This window comes from Anas acuta, chromosome 12, assembly GCF_963932015.1.
Source record: "Anas acuta chromosome 12, bAnaAcu1.1, whole genome shotgun sequence".
Taxonomy (NCBI): Eukaryota; Metazoa; Chordata; class Aves; order Anseriformes; family Anatidae; genus Anas; species Anas acuta.
The window spans coordinates 16,290,007-16,309,535 of record NC_088990.1 but is presented as its reverse complement, the minus strand read 5'-3'; the positions used below and the strand labels follow the sequence as shown (position 1 = coordinate 16,309,535).

Genomic DNA, 19,529 nt, shown 5'->3' with positions numbered 1-19,529 from the left:
CAGTGGATTAACTGTCCAGAGTACCCAGTGCAGCGCAGTCCCGGGGATCATGCGGATCTAGTCCTGTTGACATCCTTGGTCATGTGCTCTCCTTGCTTTCCTTGTTTTCTGACAAGGCTTTGCAGATCCTTGTAATTCTTTTAATTTTTATTTAGAAAGACAGATAGATATACATCTTGCCAAATATGATAGTCAAGCCCAGAACCTAGAAAAGGGTCCAAAGAAGCAGTATGGAGAGACCATGCCTGGAAGGATTCATTGATTATTTGAATTCACTACTTAATATTATGGGCATTTGATTTTCTTGGTTCCCAGGTATCTAAATCCAAAATTTCAAATGGAAATGGTGATGCATTGGTGCAACAGAATAGGGCTTCCAAGAGCAAAGTCAGGCTAGTCCCAGAATGATGCAATGTAAAATGGAGGAATTGGACTCAGCCGGTATAGTTAAGAACCTGCTTACATTAATGTAACAATTGGTCACCATGTTTGAAATACTTGCCTTGAGGGAAGAGGGAAATGTCTGTATTGCAAGATACTAGAAGGTGAATTCACCCCAATTACCTCAGTGTAATACCTCTGCATATGACACAGCCTTAGACTACACACTCTTTAGGACTTGACCTGGTTCAGTACAGGTCAAGTACAGAATAAAAAAAACAGTAAGTAGAATTCACTATGACACTGCTGTGGAGTCGTCACATCCTTAGTAACGGGAGGGATGCATCTTCTTAAAAGGCAACATTAAGCATGTATCTTCAGAAATACCAGTTCTGCACTTTCATCCTTTCACCCAGTACTCAAGAAAGAAGGCAGGCAGGCATGCAGACATGTTGCTCATTATTCTATTTAGTATGTTCCGAATCTAGTATAAAGAACTGATATCCTTATCGTGGCCACTTTGGTATACTGAATTCATTTCACATCTTTTTCATAAGATTTCTTTATAAATGATTTACACAAAGTAAGAAAATAAATACAAAGGTAAAATGTTTTTGTTTGAAAACTACATGTCACCTAGTAACTTTGTAATGCAAATGCTAAAAAATAGACTGGTTAAGCACAGCATGGTTTAACTCAGATTTTATAAACACAATGTAACAAGAGACATGCAACACACTGTACTGTGTTCCACAATGCATACTGCTTGGTTAGCAAAGTGCTGAAAAGCTGCATCCCTTTGTTTGATGATGAATCAGTTCCCGGTGAGTGTGCAGGCAAACAATAAAAGGCATTGGCAAATTGCAGGATACTTGAACCACGCATACAAAATGGCTGTGTAGTTGCATAGAAAGGTAACACAGAAGTAAACAAGGAAGTGAAACAATTTCAAATGTCATTCTGTTTTTACAGAATGTCATGTTCCCTAAAGTTGGATAAAAAAGAAGCCCTCATGAAAAGCAAAATGTCAACACTGTTCTGCAACAGTGAAACCAGTAAACATGCTCATAAGACCAAGCTGGCAAAAAGCTATAGTAAATGATGACTGAACCTTCAGAAATATCTATGCAGTTACCATGATCATGCAGTATGGTAACAATACTTCACAGTGTAATTGTGGAGTGTGAAAATATAATACAAATAATAAAAAATGATACCATCAATGCATTCTAAAGTCTTCCATCTATCTCTGTGTTTCAAAACAGAAAAGCATTACCAAAAAACAGACAGAGACGTACATACCGAGGAGCTGATGGTGGGGGACAAAAAGAAATTCTGTTTTTTCAAAATAGCCTATGAGTAAGTACTAACTGTTAATGAATTAAGCATAAATTTTGGACTAGTATTCTGTGAACAAGTAGCATAACCTTAACTCATTTTCTTTCCTGTCTGTTCAACGGCATGCCTCCCCTGAAGAAAGAGGTGCTGAGTATTTGGGAAAATGAAATTCCTAAAAGGTAACAGAGAAGAATGAGGCAAATAAAAAATCATGTTATTATGAAGAAAACTATCAAAACCTAGTAAGTAGGTTTTTCAACGTACTGTTGAAACTGTAACTACAGATGTGGATTTCCACTCTTGGTTGTTGAGGGATAGAAAACGCTCTGCAGAGAGAGTTATTTCCTTCGAACTTTCTTTTTGAAATTGACTCAAGAAAATATATGGAATTTCTCTTCTCATCTGTAGAATTTATTTTTTGTTTAGACTGACCCCTAGGACCTCTTGTTCTTCATGCACTTTCATATTGAATTTGCAAAATTAAATACTAATTTGTCACAGTAGATTTGCTTCCAACATAGATTGGCTACATTTTGATCTCACCTAATCAGACTACCTTTCCTGTTTTTTTATCCAGTGCAGGCATTTTAACAAAGTCACTTTTTTTCTCTACATGGGATTCCATTGTAATCCCTGCTTATACAAAACACCAATGCAGATCTTGGATTCACATTATTAAAATCTCCCTACAGTTTTTATACTTAAAATCTTCCAAAACATTTCAAAACAATCACTGTTTTTCAACGGTTTAAGGCTGCCAGCATGCTTTGGGGCAGGGACAGATATGATCCTGAAAGCAGACCATGGCAACTGAAGTTCAAAGATGGGTCAAGAATATGTTTACACATAGCTTTCCAGGTCAGGTTTTTCAAAACACAACTGTATTTTTCCATTCAGCTCTATTTTATTGGATAGAAACTGCTATGTTTTGCCTTTCTGAAAGAGTTGCTAAGAAGCATGCAAGAAATCAGAAGTGAAAGGGAACTGCATAATATTTCCATGCAGTCAACAATTTTGTTTTGATCTGGAAAACATAATGGCCAGAAAGAAACCAGCTGCATAAATCAGGATAAAAACTAAGTCTGGTTAAAAATTTGTGCAATTTAAGAAGTCTTCTGATAAAGAAGAAAAAATATTTTCTACATTATTTCATGATTGTATTGTCCTTTCAAGAGCTTTTATAAAAAGTTTATCAGAAAATAAGCTTATGAGGGAAGTAGAAATGGAAAAAAGGAAGATCTAAGCTGTCAGCATCTGTGGACTGTGCCTACCTTTACATCTGCCCCTGAGAGAGTACGTATCTCCCCTTCACCTGACCCAGTGCACTTATTTAAGAACAGAACATATACCAAGCAAGTCTAAAATGAAAAGAAACAAACATATGCAAAATTCTTCTGTAAAAATTCATTAAAAAATCCATAATTTGTTCAATTAGCCATACTCCTTTCTTGACTGTCAATGAAACAGGGGCCATAAACCATTTCAACACTCAGTTTCTGTGGATGCATTTTCTTGCCTAGCTTTCTGTTCTTCCGTTGCACTGCCAAATGCTACCACTAAGTTAGTTACGCTACTGGCATGTCCTGGTCTGTTTAATTTGTCCTTTACAGACTTGGCTTTCCGAGAATGGCTGTGCAAACTCTTGGACCGTACTGATGGGAACCCCGAAGTCCTGTCCGGCTTTACTGATAGTAAGTTCTCCTTCTGAGCCTTGACAGTGGCAGGTGCAGACGTGTAAGAGGCACTAATCCCTGCTTCACCAACATCACTGCCATCATCCGTGTCCATCTGTAACTGTTTCTGCTCTGTGTGCCTTTCTGCTTCAGAGACAAAACCAGGGTACTCTGGAGGATGTTCTTGAGAAAGCTGCTGCTCAACTTCGTATTTCCATTCTGTGGCCCACTGCTCAATTGTAGAAGGGCACACCTGATCCATGATGGTACTATACTCAGTGGTCCAGTTGTTAACTCCTCCAACCACCTTTCCGCCTTTTGCAAATATAAAGCTCCTTGACTTCATCATAGTGGTTTGACAAGCACTGAATGTTTCAGGAGGAAAATAGCGCATTGCTTTTGATTTGTCTAAGGGATAAGAGATTGTTGCTTCTAACTTAGTCCGTTCTACTTTTAACTGAGTGTTCTGAAAATCTGGTTTGGGTACCGACTGTCTGCTGATAACATCCATCTGGTTTATACTTCGAGGAACTGTTTCATCATTCTTGAAAATCCCTTGGTTTTCATCCTCCAAAATACCCGAACCAGAATGAGGTCTGGAAACGTTTTGTTCAATTTCTAATGTAGATCTACTGTAATCTGACGGGTTGACTGAATTAGCATTAGAGGTGTAATGGAGACTGGTCTGGTTCTCTGGAACCAGCATCCTTGGGTCTGCTCCATCTTCTTTTGCACCAATGGAATAGGCTTTTTTACGCAATCCTATGGCTGGTGACATCGGAGTGGTACTGTCATCATAAGTTAACTCATCACCACCAACATGGTATCTATACATGCTGTAGCCATCAGAGCTGTTGACACTGCTTTGCCTCAGGAGATACGCGGCATCACACTCAGATGAAGCCCGTGAACGCGTATATGTCAGCTCAGACTTGTCAATACCTGCCAGCTTCTCCAGAGCATTCACCATCCGACCAGAAAGTTCTTCCAGTTGAGAGAGTCGAAGGTCAACCGTTTGAAGAGAGGCTTTCATAAAATGTTCTCTTTCATTCACTTCTTCTAGCCTCATAGACATGTTTTCAACTCTGTTGGGTACAAAAGAGGAAGCATAAAACAGAAAGGGTGGGATAGTGCAGTAACCTGTTATAGGCCCCCAGATACTGTTTTTTTCCTAAGACAGAATTTTGTGCTATGTATCATTATACATCATTATTTTTTCCTGTGTGTAGCATAGTACTTGTTCATTTTCTTTTTATCCATGCTTTCCTTATACCATATTAGAGGGCTACTTGAATTTTCCCTTATTTACATGCCAGGAGAGTACAAGAGTTGTAACCCTTTTGGGAGAGACTACCATTATATTCCTCTTTGAGTGTGCCACCCTCTTCATATTCAGTTGTGAATGCATCTATTAATTATATGAAAAATACCTTCTAATAACATGTTCACAGAATGACTTAAAACAGCATCAAGGCATGTTGTAAAACTGGTTTTGTGGCTGTGGAAGAGGGAACGTGCACTAGTGTTTATGGGGTTACTTTCTTTCTTGAAATACCTTTCAATTACGTATCAGTGCAGAAGGGAGTAGAATTACTGTCTAGCTCAATTAAAAAATTTCAATAAAAAAAAACAAAACACTTTTTTTTTTCCATTTTCTTTTATCATTTATATAGTAATGGAAATTACGGTTCCAGAAGAATTAATAAAAAAGCCAGGTGTTAGAATGTGACTTAGAGATCATATACTAGTAAATCAACTGTGGAAATGAAATTAACATTCTTTTGCTCTTACACACAAAAGATGATGAAGCATCTGGAGCAAGAAGTCATGAGAAATACACAAATCTGCTTTGTGACTATAGACCATAGTGAATCAGTGAGGCTTAGCAACCACGCTTTATTCTCTGGTACAATACCTAGGATTTTGACAAATTGCCATGGAGAAATAGTGCAACAGAAATGACTTGATAACACGTAGCAGATTTCATTTACTTCTCTATTCTCAAACTTCACAAATAATATTGCAAGATATAAATTGCCTCCCTTCAACAAAAAGATATTTAGCCATTAGGGAATTAAACGTCTCAGAGATCAACTTAGGAAGCATGGACAGCTTGGTTGAGGGAGGTGATTCTGCCTCTCAATTCTGCTCTCATGAGACCCCATTCAGAGTACTGCATTCAGCTCTGGGGCCCCCAGCACAAGAAAGACATGAATGTATTAGATCAAGTCCAAAGGAACACCACAAAGATGATCAAAGGGCTGGAACTCCTCTCCTATGAAGACAGGCTGAGAGAGCTGGGGGTGTTCAGCCTGGAGAAGAGAAAGCTCCAGGGAAACCTCATCGCAGCCTTCCAGTACCTAAAGAGGACCTAAAGGAAAGCAGGAGAAGGTTCTCACTGTCAGGGAACATAGCTTAAAAAGTTTAACAAGTACTGATTTTCTCAAGTGGAATCTAAGGTGTAACTGTGATCTTCAGATGGTAAGAGGGAAAAAACCACCTTGGACAGAAACGTTCTTACAACGAAGCTAACGAAACCAGCAGCCTAAGTGACACGCCATCAGAACAACAAAAAGCTTGTTCTTGTGAGAGATGCATCTGCATTGACATTTACCTAGGATTCAGAACAGCTTCTGAATGGCAGGGGTTTCTCCAAGATCGTAAGTCTACTTTATCTAAACTTCAGTTATAATGAGGACACAAAAAGCAATACATTGTTCCAGGTAAGTGGTTTGGTTTCTTTTCTTAATAGGTACCTTTCAGAGGTAACTCTGATGCGTTCATCATTAGATGACTGCTGCTCATCCTCTTTTTCCTGGAAGTATTCTTCTACACACTGCTCTTCAAACTCGTACAGTTTTTTTAGCTCTTCATCATTCAGAAATAACTCTGCATAAAACAGAAGAAAGAAATGTGTTTTTAACACCTTCAACTTTTCCTCTACTAAAAGAACAGATGATTTTGTAAACAGGGAATGAGCACTTCACCAAGGATGGCTACAGCCCTGAAGGCAACGTAACGCATTGTGACTATTACCTGCTTCTACAACCATCCACTACAGGCTGAATTTTCTTAGTGACCTTTACCCTTTAGTGACCTTTACCCTTTCTAATAATAGTGCTACATGTTAAACAAAGTCAACAGATTTTACAGGCTGAGACTAGAGCAATCTCTGCCAGTTTGATTGTTCCTTAATTCAAGTATCATCCATAAAGAATGACAGTTAAAGGCAACAGGTAACGTGACATAACATTGTTTTCCAGACATTCTTTGGATAAGAGCTTCAAAAACTTAAAATCATGTAGGAAAATCCAATGGAAACATTAAGTTCGTGGGAACATTTTATCCTTTATTCAGATTTGTTTCTTTTTATCTGTAGTGACTGTTACATTTACTCTTTTTTCTGCCCTTATTTCCTTTCTTTTAAATCAAAAGCATACTGTGCAAAAGATAATTACTTAATAATTGCAGAGTGAGTTAGTAGAAGAATCCTCACTGTTCTCCTGTGAAATAGCAGGTATGTAACATGGAGAAAGTGGGTATGCTCTTGGACACAGATTGCTCACAATCATGAAGCTGACACTACAGATGACATTTGAAACTGTAATCCCTTTCTCTTGGTTTCCTATTTCCCCTTTCCATTGTATGAACTTTACTAGAACTTGGTAAAACCAGATTAAGTGGATGCCAGGCATGCTGAAGTATGTTAAAGAAAGCATTCATTACCAGCATAGCATCTCGTAATCTCAAGAGCCCAAGGAACTCAACGGCTGTTAACTTCGTATCAGTTTTGTTCCATGCTGTCCTCTGCAAATACACTGGACAGTCAATGTGAACAAAAGTAATAGTTCAGCATTGGAAAAGCTACTGCTTTCTGCTAATATGGTGCAAAGAGCTAAATTTAGAGAAGATTCCTTGCATACTCAGTCCCCTGTCACGCTCATCCTGGTCTCCTTCACGCTTCTTGCAGCGACAGCAGACTCTCTTGATGATTATGTAGAGGTGGCTGAAGATAATCATCGGCGGTGGGAGGACAGGTCTGTCATGGAATGTCATAATCAGCTGGTACCGCTGGAACTTCCAGACTTGGTTGGATATTGATTTTACCTCAAAGAAGGTATTGCTGAAAGGGAACATAGGTACATTTTCTATTATGCCCCTAAGTTTACTTATCATTAAGCAAGAACAACAGTGAAAAATAAATAACAACATGAGACCACATGACTTGCTTGGTTCACTTCTTAGTTGATGCAACTGAACTTGCTGAACTAATGATGAACCTGAACTCATGATTTTATTACTCCTTTGGAAGGTAGCAGAACAGAAGGTGCTCTGTATCTCTTATGCACTACCCAAAATAGTCATCATCTTAGACAGGCTATTTGCTTCTACTGTAAAGTGCTTTATCTGTCAGTGAAAATAAACTTACATAATTTTATTAACAATTCTATTTATTAATGTGTTAATTCTATTAACACATTCCAGTATTTGATATTATACGAAGTATTAAATCCATGAAAGGAATTTTGTATGCTAAACCCAAAGAACCACAGTTTTCTTTTAACATGCTAATCAGCTTGACCTACATAGAACACTTCTCAAGTTTTCACAAAATGTTCTAAATTCAAACTTTGTTCATTCAGACTTCTGATTTGAAAACACTGTGCATATTCTTTTAAAGCATGTTGTTCTTGGAAGCTACGGCTTCATCATTTCTACACCAAAATGGGGTGCGTTATAAAGACATTCTGTTTTGTAATTCAGGGGATATGAAGGAGTAGAAAGTGGACACTGTTCAATCCAGAGACAACAACATTAAAGGTTATAAAATGCCAACTACGAGAGAGAAGATTTGGATGTTCTGTGTCTTACATGAAGCTTTTCAAGCTTTTTTAAAATATACGAGGACAGTTCACATCTATGAGGATGATATTGACGCTTCCTCTTTTTATGTGTTCATCCAATTCTTTTCTTTCTGTTCTTTAGAAAATTTACCTTCACAAAAATAGTTTAAAAATCTCTTCAAAAACAGAGAATTCTTGAGTACACATAGCTCCTAGTTTCTTTTGGCTAAGAATACATGAGATTACTAACACTGGTAATTGACAACCTGACTTCATTCTGTCTCTCTAGCATAGCAGGAATTCCCCAGTTAGGTCTCACCCCCCTGTAACCATGCTAGGATGGCAGGAGTTAACAGCATGACCTACTTCCCAAACTGCTGATTCCTTGGTCTCTTCAGCCAATAATAGCTACCATTGTAAGATACTTCCCCTTCCCCCTAGCAATGTGACTGGCATTTCAGCACTTTAAAATTCATGACCTTTTAAGCTACATACATCAAATGAAAGACGGGCTTTGTGAGCTGTAGATTTCTGAGCACAAAATTAACTATTTTTGTGATTGTGACAGCCATCACCTACACCAGCAAGCCCTGCAACACTGCATATTTATGGACATCCAAATGGAATCACCTGCTTTTCTCAGTTGGTGTTATGGGAAAACGTTAGTAGCAAGTACATGTTTCAATTGTTCCTATTTTTTTTAATCCCTAGATGATGATAGGAAAAGCATGCAACATAATTGTTGGCAGAAAGCACAGGCTGTAGAAACGCATTTAGTTTTACTCCTGCAAATTCTAAGTATGGATTTTATGGATTTATGGAATAATATTAAGAATTTGCACAGTTGCATGTTGCTTGTACTGGCCACACATGTAGTCACAGATCTTGGTAATGTGTAGCCATCCTTTCTCTTGGTTCAAGGCAATATACACTGCAGTCATGGGTGGTATAGGAACTCTGCAAAACCCTCTCTTCTTTTTGTTCCTAAGTTACAAGAAGCAAAGCAAGAAGAAAAAAGAAGGCAGATGATGCAGTGATAGTAGAAATGCCTTCTGCTTTTGATGCTTGCATTTTCATTCTGCAGAACTATGGTAGAATCATGTTTGCTAATGGTTGTATGGGCTTCCATGTAGCAAGTTTCATGGATTCAGTTTTCATCTTTACTAAGCAATCTTGAGGCCTGACATTATCCATTAGGCAGTGATTGATGATAGCCAGATACTTGCATACGCACTACTGCAGTTGCTGGCAAATTTGCAGTAACCTGTCCTGTGCTCTTTCCTAGTGTATGAACCATTCCGAACATGTGCCAGTCATGTTCATAGATTCTGAGTGCAAATGCAAACCCTTGCAAAATCAGTTGATGGACTCCCACTGAAATTTTATCTTGGCAGTAAGAAAGTAAAGATAGTACATGATCATTTACATACTTGAAGACAGCAATCAGCAGGTTTACCAGGAGGATATTTGCCACCAAGAGGTAACAGGCCATAATAGCTGGAGTGAGCCAGGCCCCTGGTATGCATGGAGGGAGGCGTTTACCATCCTCATCGTAAAGATTGTCTCCACAAGGAGCTGAATTAAAAACAGGAAAGATATTTAAATTGCCTGACAGTTGAGAAAATAATTCACATTTATTTAATAATGACACACATACAAAATTTACCAAACTAAATAAATTTTGCCAATTTATTTCCAGCAGAAAGTAGAAAGTATGTATAATTTCTATTCCAAAGTCTGCTTCTAACTACACCATGCAAAAAAAAAATGTCCTGTAATAGTGAACATGGGAGTGACCTCAAGTTTACTGTGTAGCGTAGCTTCCTTTCCAAATGGATATTTTTTCCTCACAAAATACGTAGACTCTCTGGAGTAAGGGCTTTTTTTTAGAGTTTGGGTAAATGCAGCAAGTTTGTTCTGTCTTTAAGTGCAGGGGCAGCCTATCTAATTTCAAATGCAAGGCTAAACTCTTTTTTGGAACCATTAGGTAGAGTGTTTATCAACCACAGGTTCCTTAGCTGAAATCCCTTAACGAATACTAAGTCTGACAGTAAGTTCATTACACTTTTTATTTATGTGACTAGGCAAAAACAGCTTTTTGAAGCTTTCTGAAAGTGAAAAAAAAAATTCAATGTCCCCTGAGAAATACTTTCAAATATTTGACAACAGTTTATTCTTACTTACTGTGAAAGAAAATAGATATTTAATCTATGATTAATGCCAACATATTTTGCTTGCTTTTCAAAGATCAGACCTACTTTTTTCCTGTTTATCACAAAGAAAGTATAAAAGGGAAGTCAAATGAACCATAGTATTATTTACATGGATCAGTGAAAGTGCTGCTAAAGAAACACTAATATATAGGTAATCAAAAGTAATTATTTATAACATGATATTAATTACAAAAGCTTGGCCAAAACTTCTGATCTGCAACATATATTAAAATATTTTTCCTCTGCTTCTTTTCAGATGAAACTGTTTCAGTAGAAAAACAATTGACATGTGAATATTGGGTAAGCCCTATAATTATGGTATCTACTGAATACCTAGGATCTAGTGAAGAAAAAGATTAATGAACGTATTCTGCTAAATTAGATCATCAGCAGCTCTCCAAAGAGACTTACGATTGATTTCCATGGCATAGACTGAATGGCATTCCAAAGGAACGAAATAAGAAAGGAGGCAGGGAGAGAAGGAAAGAAAACAATAGAATAATATAAGGAAAACAGAAACCAAGAAAGATGATTGAAAATACAGTTTTGTCACCAAGAAAAGATAAGCAACTTAAATGTTGTAACAGTGGAGACACATGGTTAGAAACAATGTCTTAGTTAAAACTGCACGGCATTCTGCCATTTCCTTTTCACATTGTGTTCTCCAAATGTTACACAAGGCAGCAAATCCATGATATTAAAATAAATCACAAAATGCTGATGGCAGATGATCATGTAAACTTACAAGATATTTCAGGCAACTAACAAAACTGGCAGTCACCACAAACACAAAACAACTCGAAGTTACCACACAAGATCATTCTTTCAGCTATTATGGAATACTTCCTCCTGATTTTTTATTATTATTTTAAGAATCACCCTGGCTTTGAGTCTGCCAGCTGTTTCTGTTGAATAGCTCTCTTTCCATTAATAGCCACAATACTGCTGTTATTAAAGTACAGTATTACTAAAGCCCATTTTAATGGCAGTATAGATACCCGCTCGCCAACCCCTAAATGGTGAGCATAAGAAAAATCACACTTTTGGAAGAAACTCAGCCAGTCTTTCCTATCGTTAATGAATATGTTGCTGTTGAATACCACTGATTTCTTGCCCATGGGCATCTTCTAAATGGAGCGAACTAGACTGAGAAGCTTCCTGGGCTGCATTAGGAAAAGAGTTACCAGCAAGTTGAGGAAGCTAGTTGTTCTCCTCTATTCAGCCCTGGTGGAAGCACACCTGGACTGGTGTGTCAAGTTCCAGGCTCCCCAGTACTGGAAAGTATCCAGCAAAGGGCCACAGAAATGTTTAAGGTGACTGGAGCACTTGACAAATGAAGCAAGGCTGGGAACTGGAACTATTCAGCCTGGAGAGGAGAAGGCTCAGGAGAGATCTTACAAAGGCAAGAGTAAACCCAGCAGTGGTGGGGAGTAAAGAAGACAGCCAAACTCTTCTAATATATACTAAAGGAAGCCAGCTCCATGTTTAACCATCTGTACAAATTTTGAATATTAACAAAAAACTATCAGTAACATGACAGTGTCCATCTCCTCTAAGACAGATTTTATTTTAATCTGTGCAGCTTTTGTGTAAGAAATACTATTTCCACACCTAAAGCCAATCAAGCAGCTTTCCTTTATTGTTTTGTTTTTTCCAAAGATGTAGAAAAGAACATGAGTGATTTATGAAACTGAAAGATTTCTAGAAAGTAGATGTATCAGTATTAGTAAAAATGTATTAGCTCATTGTTTGTGCTGTGAGCTGGAGATAAAAAGGCATGTATACTTTTGTCTCCTGTAAAAGGTATTTATTTTTTTCTTCTTCTGTTGGAATTGTCTATTAGTAAAACATTGGTTCAAAGAAAAGATTAAGAATGATCTCTGCTGATTCATGAAAGTAAACAGAACATTTAATACTGTTATACTCTCTGACAGGTGAGTATTCCAGACTATATCCCTCTCACTGTTAACTGAATTGGGACATACAATGAGAGACAAGACATGCAGGTGGGGAACAGGAAGTTCTTAGTCTCCTGAGTTTGTCACAAGAAAACCCTCAAGACAAGAATAATTAATCATACAGACAAAACCACTCTAATTCCAAATTAAAAAAATAAAAAACAACAACATTAATTTGGATCTGATCATCTGCCTCATAAACAGGAAACAGAATCTTACTATGAATTCTACTCTTACGGTCTATCTGGTCTGCGAACACCTCTCCATAGATCATCCAGTAGGGCATATAGAAGATGTTGCGAGCTAGTCTCCAAGAAGGCTCTTCATCTGGATGCAGAATAGCTTGGCGGGCTACTCCAAAACTCATTAGAACCACAAGCATGATCACCACAAAGTAGAGCATGTCAATCATCTGCAGAGAGACCACACATAGGGGTTCTTATCATCACAAGCTAGTACAGGGGCATCGGCATGTCTGTTTGCCAACATGCAGTAAAATGATCAAGTCTTTGACTTTAACTACTCCTCATGAATGAACATACATAAAAATACAGGAAAAAGTCTGAATTTATATTTAAAAAAAGACTTAAAACAGTAAAAGGTTTGTTATCCCTATTCTCTTTTGTATCATGTATCACGGCATTACTATGCTGTGCTTCCAACAGAGTTTTTCTGTGGTCGCAAAGAGATGACAATCATTGTTGTATCATTTGTCCACAACTGATGGTTTTGTGGATGATTCCTATTTATCATCAATCTGTTATTGCTATGGCTTTGGGAGGCAGAAGGCAGGCAAAGGGAACAATCTTCTGAATTTTTTTGAACAAATTTAAAAAGTATCTCCCTCTTGAATCAAGCAATTATTAGCAAGAGTATTCAATCTCATGTGTGTGCAAAATTTGCAAGGCAATTTTTTTCACAGCCCTTACTCAGAGTCCTACACAGATAGAAAAACTTCTTCAGGGTTGTTATTTAAAATCAGAACTGAATTTTGTTTCCTACAAAGTTCTGAAATACGTATCTTACTAACCATCTTTCCAATCATCATGACGTAAGGTCCCAGATACTTGTTCACACCAAAGATATCTAGTACTCTAATGTACCAGAAAATTATATCTACACAGTAAATCACTCTTCCATAACCCATGTAAGGCTGGTTCTGTAGGCGAAGAATTGCTCCTATCATAAATACTGAAATGGCCACCAGGTCAGTAATATTCCAGTATTCCTGGAGCCAAACTTTCACTTTTTGGCTCAGCTTTCCTGGCTCTGACATCAGAATCTAAAATAAAAAATTAACAAAGACATAATTAGGAGAAATGCCAAGCTACATTTCTGAAGTAACAGTCATGAAAAAAGAACAACCTTTTCACATTTAATACATGGTTGGGACCCCCTCCCATTGGCAGCACAATTTCTCTTAGGCAGCAACATTTTAAGTGCCTAGCTGCAACATTTTCTTTTAATCTTTCTTTCTATTTTGGCTTAATTAAGCCTTTGTTGCTGTTGTTGAAATTTATCAATAACATTCAAACTAGAAGATTTACCCAGCAAGGGAAAGATTTAGGATATGGGTCATAAATGAAAATCTCTCCAATGATTGGTGTTTTGGGACTCTGTGGATAAGACAATCTTCTCTCATGCATGGCTTCTCACATTCTGCATAAGTCAATGCCATTATTACCTCTACAAAAGAGCTTCGTTTTGAAGATTATGTGATAGCATGACCAGACTTTACCTCTCTTACTTTCTCTAAAGCCAGTGTCACAATGTAGGAGATGACAATCCATTCCTGGACTGACGGCCACCGTTCCATCCGCACCAAGATGATATAATTAAATAGCATCAAGTAACCCAGGTATGATATCTACAAAAAGGATATCCTTTATGGACTTTTGTGACATTCATATTAACACATATGAACACATATTTTGAGGCTGTGTGTGACAGATTCAGGTGCTGAAGACTTATTTGTGCAAGGAAAAAGCTTTTATTTCGTGAAGGAAGTGTGCTTGCTACAATGCTCTTGCTACTACAGCTGTTGCGCACAGTGGCAGAGGCCATGGGCCTCCAGCAGATGGACATGATCCACACAGCTAAATTATCTCATTTGTTGAAATAAGCAGGACAATGGCAAAGCATTTTAAATCAGGCCCTTTGTGCCTGTGGCTTTTTTAATCTACGACAATGTAACTCCTTTACACTATGAAACCATAATGTAATGAAAACCTTTTGTAAACCATAGTGTATGAAACCTTTTAAATTACTATTACAGGCAGCAGAAAGATCAGATCAGTATAGTGCTGTGTGATGACCTGCTGAAACTAAAAACCTACATAATATTATAGCATCCTAACTCAGAATAAAAAAGAAACCAGTATCCTTCATGCAGGGAACACATGAAATTCATGAGCAGCAGCATGAGTATTTCTTTCTGTTTTATTAAAGTAGAGTTTGGCACTAGATTATTCTTGATGCACTAAAGAGAAAATGAGATAGCTGTAGTTTAGATTGTTTTTAATTATTTAAAAAGTAAAAAAAGAATCCATTAAGTCTTAGGGATCTGTGCTTCTTTTGAGGTTGCACTCACCTGAGCCTAACTTGACACAGTGAATGGCAAGCACTCATACTGCAGCATTTCTTGTTTGGTATTAAAGTGCATTTCAAAGCAGAACACGATCCAGAGGGCTTTAAAAAGCAAGGGAATCCAGTCTAGCATGGACTGAGTGACTGGACTATGCAGCTTGCATGGTCTGGCATATGTTTAGCTAGCCATAGCCTCCTTCAAAGCGTGTAGGAGCTTTAGAGGGTGACAGCATAAGCTACAGTTGCTTGTTCTGTTTCACTGTCTAAGCATTTTTCTCTGAATAAAAAGAGTGCTTTACTCATCAGATTCCATGAAAATCACTATCATGTATGTATTATGTAGTTACTATTTTTACATGACAATCCTTTAAGTTTCATAGGCATGAGAAAAACAATCACTGTCAGCTTAATCACCATGACTTACTGTGTAGAACCAAAATTTGACAATAGGTGCATTATAGAACTCATAGATCTTTGTTCCAATTGGAAGGCTGTTTTGTTTTTTATTTCCATTCTCTTCATCTCCTTTTCGGGAGCCTGTATCTGCATTTGCATCCTGAAAAAAAATGATGTTGTCAGTTTTCACTGATACACACATAAAAAATAGTAGCTTTTCGCATTTATAATCCCAGCCAACTGTTAGCTTCAAAACGCCTCCTCTAAGCAACAGAGGAGTCTTTAGCTCAGTTGTCTTTTCTTAAAACAGAAAATCTCTCAGCTATAGTAAATCTATACATCTCTACAATTTACACACCCTGAGAATACAGCCTATATACTTCCAAAACCCTTCACTGATTCTTCACAGAGGCAGTTGCGATTTTAACCTCAATGACCTACAGCACAGAGAACTTAGAATACTGAGCACTCTTGAAGTGTTAGAACTTCCTGATAAGCTCCAGTACTGACCACATTTTCATCCTCTTTTTCTTTGCCTTCTTCATTTTCTCTTGATGTCTGGTAAGAATAATCATCGTAACTGCGAAACTCTAGGAAAAGGATGGTAGGAGGGAAGAGAATCCCCATTATAACCTGTACAACAAAAAAGAATTCAATTCAGACTGCAATACTTGTTTAAACTAATAGTTTTCATAAAAAAGGCTATTCCCATAAAAAAATCTTTTCTTTTGCATAATATTCAAGATACTCTGCTATCCTACAAAAGTAATAAATGTGTAGCACTTAAATATTTTCAATAAGCTGTTTTATGAAAGGATGACAACTGGAAATCTTTCCATCTCTATGAATAAACAGCATTTAAAAAAAAAAAAACAACAACTGTGCTCCAGAATTAGAGTGGAGCAGAGAAATTCCATGGAATGACATGGTGGCAGTGGGAAGAGGGCGTTAGATTTCTTATTGGACTTTATAGTTACTTTACTCAACCACTGTAATTAGTTTTTAGTAGTTAAAAGAAAATATGAAAGGTAAAGGAAATTTTGCAGACAGTACCTGGGGAATTCTGTTACTGTACGAGAATGCAGAGATACAGCAACACAGGCATGAGTTGCCAAAGTACAGAAAAAGAGTAAAAGAAGAGAGGAATGCAGGTAACAAAACTAGAACTTTAGCAGGTTGATTAGTGCTTTGGAGGAAAGAAGGGAAATCAATGAACAGATTTAGAAATCACCATGATGAAATCTGAAAGGCAGATGCAGGCCTGAAGGTTTTAAATGGCTTTAAGTGGCAGATGGGGGAAAGCAGAAAGAAGTTGAAAATGACAGAGGGAGTGCAACATGTGTGTGAGTGACCTCAGGAGCATGACCTGGGAAGGGGGCAAGGCACTTTGACATGGGGGGATTAAGAAAATAAGGAGGTAAGAATGAAGGCGACATCATCATGATGGGCCTTCACATGGAGGACAGCATCTGCATTATATAATGACGAAAAGATTATATTCATCTAAAAACACAGGAAAAAAAAAAAAGCACAACACAAACACTGCTCTGTTTCCTTAAGATTGGCTCACTCATGTTTCTCTTTGTGGCAGCTTCTTCACACTGCTTTTGTTTGTTTGTTTTTTCCAAACCCAATAATCAGGAAATATAAAAATCAGTACAAGGGATACAAGCATCAAATTGTAGAAGAAAGGAATAAAGATCACATGATTTCACACAATACAATGTGTAATACAATTGTGTAATACAATTACACAGATTTCAATCTTGACTCTGTGTCTTCTGGCAACACTAATAAGAATCTGTCCAAGATTCCTTTTCTATCTGTCTTCATTGTGTGGACCCCTAGAGACCTTTTTGCTTTTATCCAATTGATTTTTAATTTGGGACTCATGTTTTAAATGAACAGATCTCAATATGTATTGAAAGCCACAACTTTGCTCCCAGGTTCCAATCACATTAAGCCTTCTATAAGTCATTGTCACGTGATTTTCCTTTGTCACAGGATAATGCTCCTTAGACTTCCTGAGTTTAGAAACAAAAAATAAGATATTCCGAACAGGTATGTTCTGAAACCATCTTTAATTAGCATGCTAATTTGTTCTATGTATACACTACATGTAATGTAGTATTATTTGCAACCATATATTTGAAGGTAAATGCAGAACAGAAATACCTTAAGACCTGGGTTTTTCCGCATACGTAGTCGCCCCATCCACATATCTGTTAAGAGCATCTGACTGCATGTGTGAGCAATGAAGTCCCTGTGTTTAGCTGCCACAGCCAATTTCAAGCAGGTAGAATTACTCCAATTTTTCAGTTCATAGGTCAGCAGTTTCATGGCAATCTGCTCATCATGTTTGTAGGACTGATCCAAGAGCTCAACTGCCAGTTGGCCAAAATCTCTGGAAGATACAAGGTATGTCTAGTGAAGTTTGATTTAGTAATCAGTGTTTGCTTGCATTTGGGATTTTCATTCTATTCATATGGGGTTATATCTTCCCATGCACAAAAATAAGAACAACCGAGTCTTGAACTTGAATTGGGACAGTCTACAAAAATTCCCATCAAATTTTTAGTGTCTGCAGACTATTGCTATAAGCTTATACCAATAACATCTTTAGACAAGTTTACCTATATCATCAGATAGCCCTTAATTTATGCGATCATATCTTGAAAATAACATTGTGAAATAAAACTAGCTGCTTTACAGAGAAAGAAGCTGAAGAAAGAATGTGCGCCATCAGAAAAAATGCAAGTCTTCTCCTTGCTAGCGCTGCCTTTGGACTCTGAGAACAAATTTTGGCTTGTTTACTGTTGATAACTAGGCTCCAAGTCATACTCAATGAACCTACAGTCTAGAAATGAATCGTACTCTACTAAAAATCTAGCTTTCAGCAGGTCCAACAACCCTCTCTATCAGATAGACACATACTTTGCACCAGGTCTACTAACTTTGAGTTGTTGTCCAGATCCTGAGAGATGTCATCCACTAGTTCACTCTCAGAAGACTCATGGGCCATAGATTTGTAGAGCTTACAGGCAACAAGTGCCTTGGCCATGGTTTCCTCTCCTCGTTGCCAAAGGAAGAGTGCCATCTTTTGCCGTTTCATCAGCACGGCCCATATCATAAGTTCATGAAATGGATACTGAAAGCGGCTGACTTCTGGGTCATCCACATCAATATCGATCTCTTCCTCCTTTTTCTTCTTCTTCTTCTTCCCTTTTGTGGGAGGCTCATCATCCTGGGAAGAAAAGAGAAATTCTTCCTATCAATCTTTAACAGCTAATCTGACAACGGCACCATGCACAGGACGCATATTGAGAGGATATGATATTATTACTTTTTTTTTTTCTTTTTGCTAAAGCAAATGGTAAAAAAAAAAAACTACGGAGAACATGTGAAAGAGCATGCACTGGGCTAGCACACGTGTTAATGCTTTATTCAGAGAACCATTTCTTGCATGCTTAACTACAAGTCATGGTTAATGTTTTATTCAGAGAACCATTTCTTGCATGTTCAACTACAAGTCACCATTTTGGATAAGTACAGTAGAATCCTGTTGTTCTGAAGCCACCACTTTACACTGCATTGTAAGTGGATCTCTACCATATGTGTAATTGCACCAGTTGATTTGCAGTTAATTAATATTTAATACATTCTACTGCAGTGTAAATGGAGCTTTAGCAAACCTGACTTCACTGTGAACGTTCCACTCTAAGTTTATTTGCTACGTCTGTATCTATTCCGGAAGAACAGTGCTGCATATCTTACAGGTGTCAAAGCAGTCTGCAGGTTGACATACAGGTGGAGAGAGTGGTTAACATGCAAACAGAAAAGACAGGCAGGTAGTGTCCTTAAGAACAGCAAGATACTAAAGGGAGTGTTCACCTTTGAATAAGCAATCTCCTCTTATGTATGCTGGGCAAACGGAAGGTTTAAGTATCCCGTTTCTTAAAGGGATAGAGAGGATAGGCCATTACTACAGGAACCAACATGGAAGTAACTGAAGGGAAGTACTGACAATGAAGCAGGATCCTGAAGGGAAAAAAGCCATGATTGGGTAAATTAAGGTTTAAATAATGGAGGAAGAACATTGCATATATAGGTGTAGACAGAGATTATCATCATTGTAGGCTT

General features: G+C 37.6%; 1 protein-coding gene and 1 long non-coding RNA gene across 2 annotated transcripts in view; one reads left to right on the top strand and one right to left on the bottom strand.

The window, feature by feature from the left end:
* Window positions 1–825: 825 nt before the first annotated feature.
* Window positions 826–19,529, bottom strand: part of TRPM1 (transient receptor potential cation channel subfamily M member 1) — a 126,334-nt gene continuing 107,630 nt past the window's right edge. Inside the window, exons 21-31 of the mRNA XM_068696336.1 lie at window positions 18,344–18,633; window positions 17,565–17,793; window positions 15,900–16,022; window positions 15,418–15,549; window positions 14,146–14,274; window positions 13,438–13,689; window positions 12,645–12,819; window positions 9,667–9,811; window positions 7,316–7,515; window positions 6,149–6,281; window positions 826–4,477 (exon numbers count right to left, since the gene is read on the bottom strand). Coding sequence (XP_068552437.1) covers window positions 3,202–4,477; window positions 6,149–6,281; window positions 7,316–7,515; window positions 9,667–9,811; window positions 12,645–12,819; window positions 13,438–13,689; window positions 14,146–14,274; window positions 15,418–15,549; window positions 15,900–16,022; window positions 17,565–17,793; window positions 18,344–18,633 — 3,084 coding nt within the window. The 3' untranslated portion in view covers window positions 826–3,201. The remainder of the gene's footprint in view (window positions 4,478–6,148; window positions 6,282–7,315; window positions 7,516–9,666; window positions 9,812–12,644; window positions 12,820–13,437; window positions 13,690–14,145; window positions 14,275–15,417; window positions 15,550–15,899; window positions 16,023–17,564; window positions 17,794–18,343; window positions 18,634–19,529) is intronic.
* On the top strand, window positions 1,877–12,682 carry LOC137863307 (uncharacterized). Its single transcript, XR_011100858.1, has 4 exons — window positions 1,877–1,961; window positions 3,330–3,410; window positions 7,363–7,509; window positions 10,706–12,682. It is a non-coding gene; the product is annotated as an uncharacterized lncRNA (long non-coding RNA).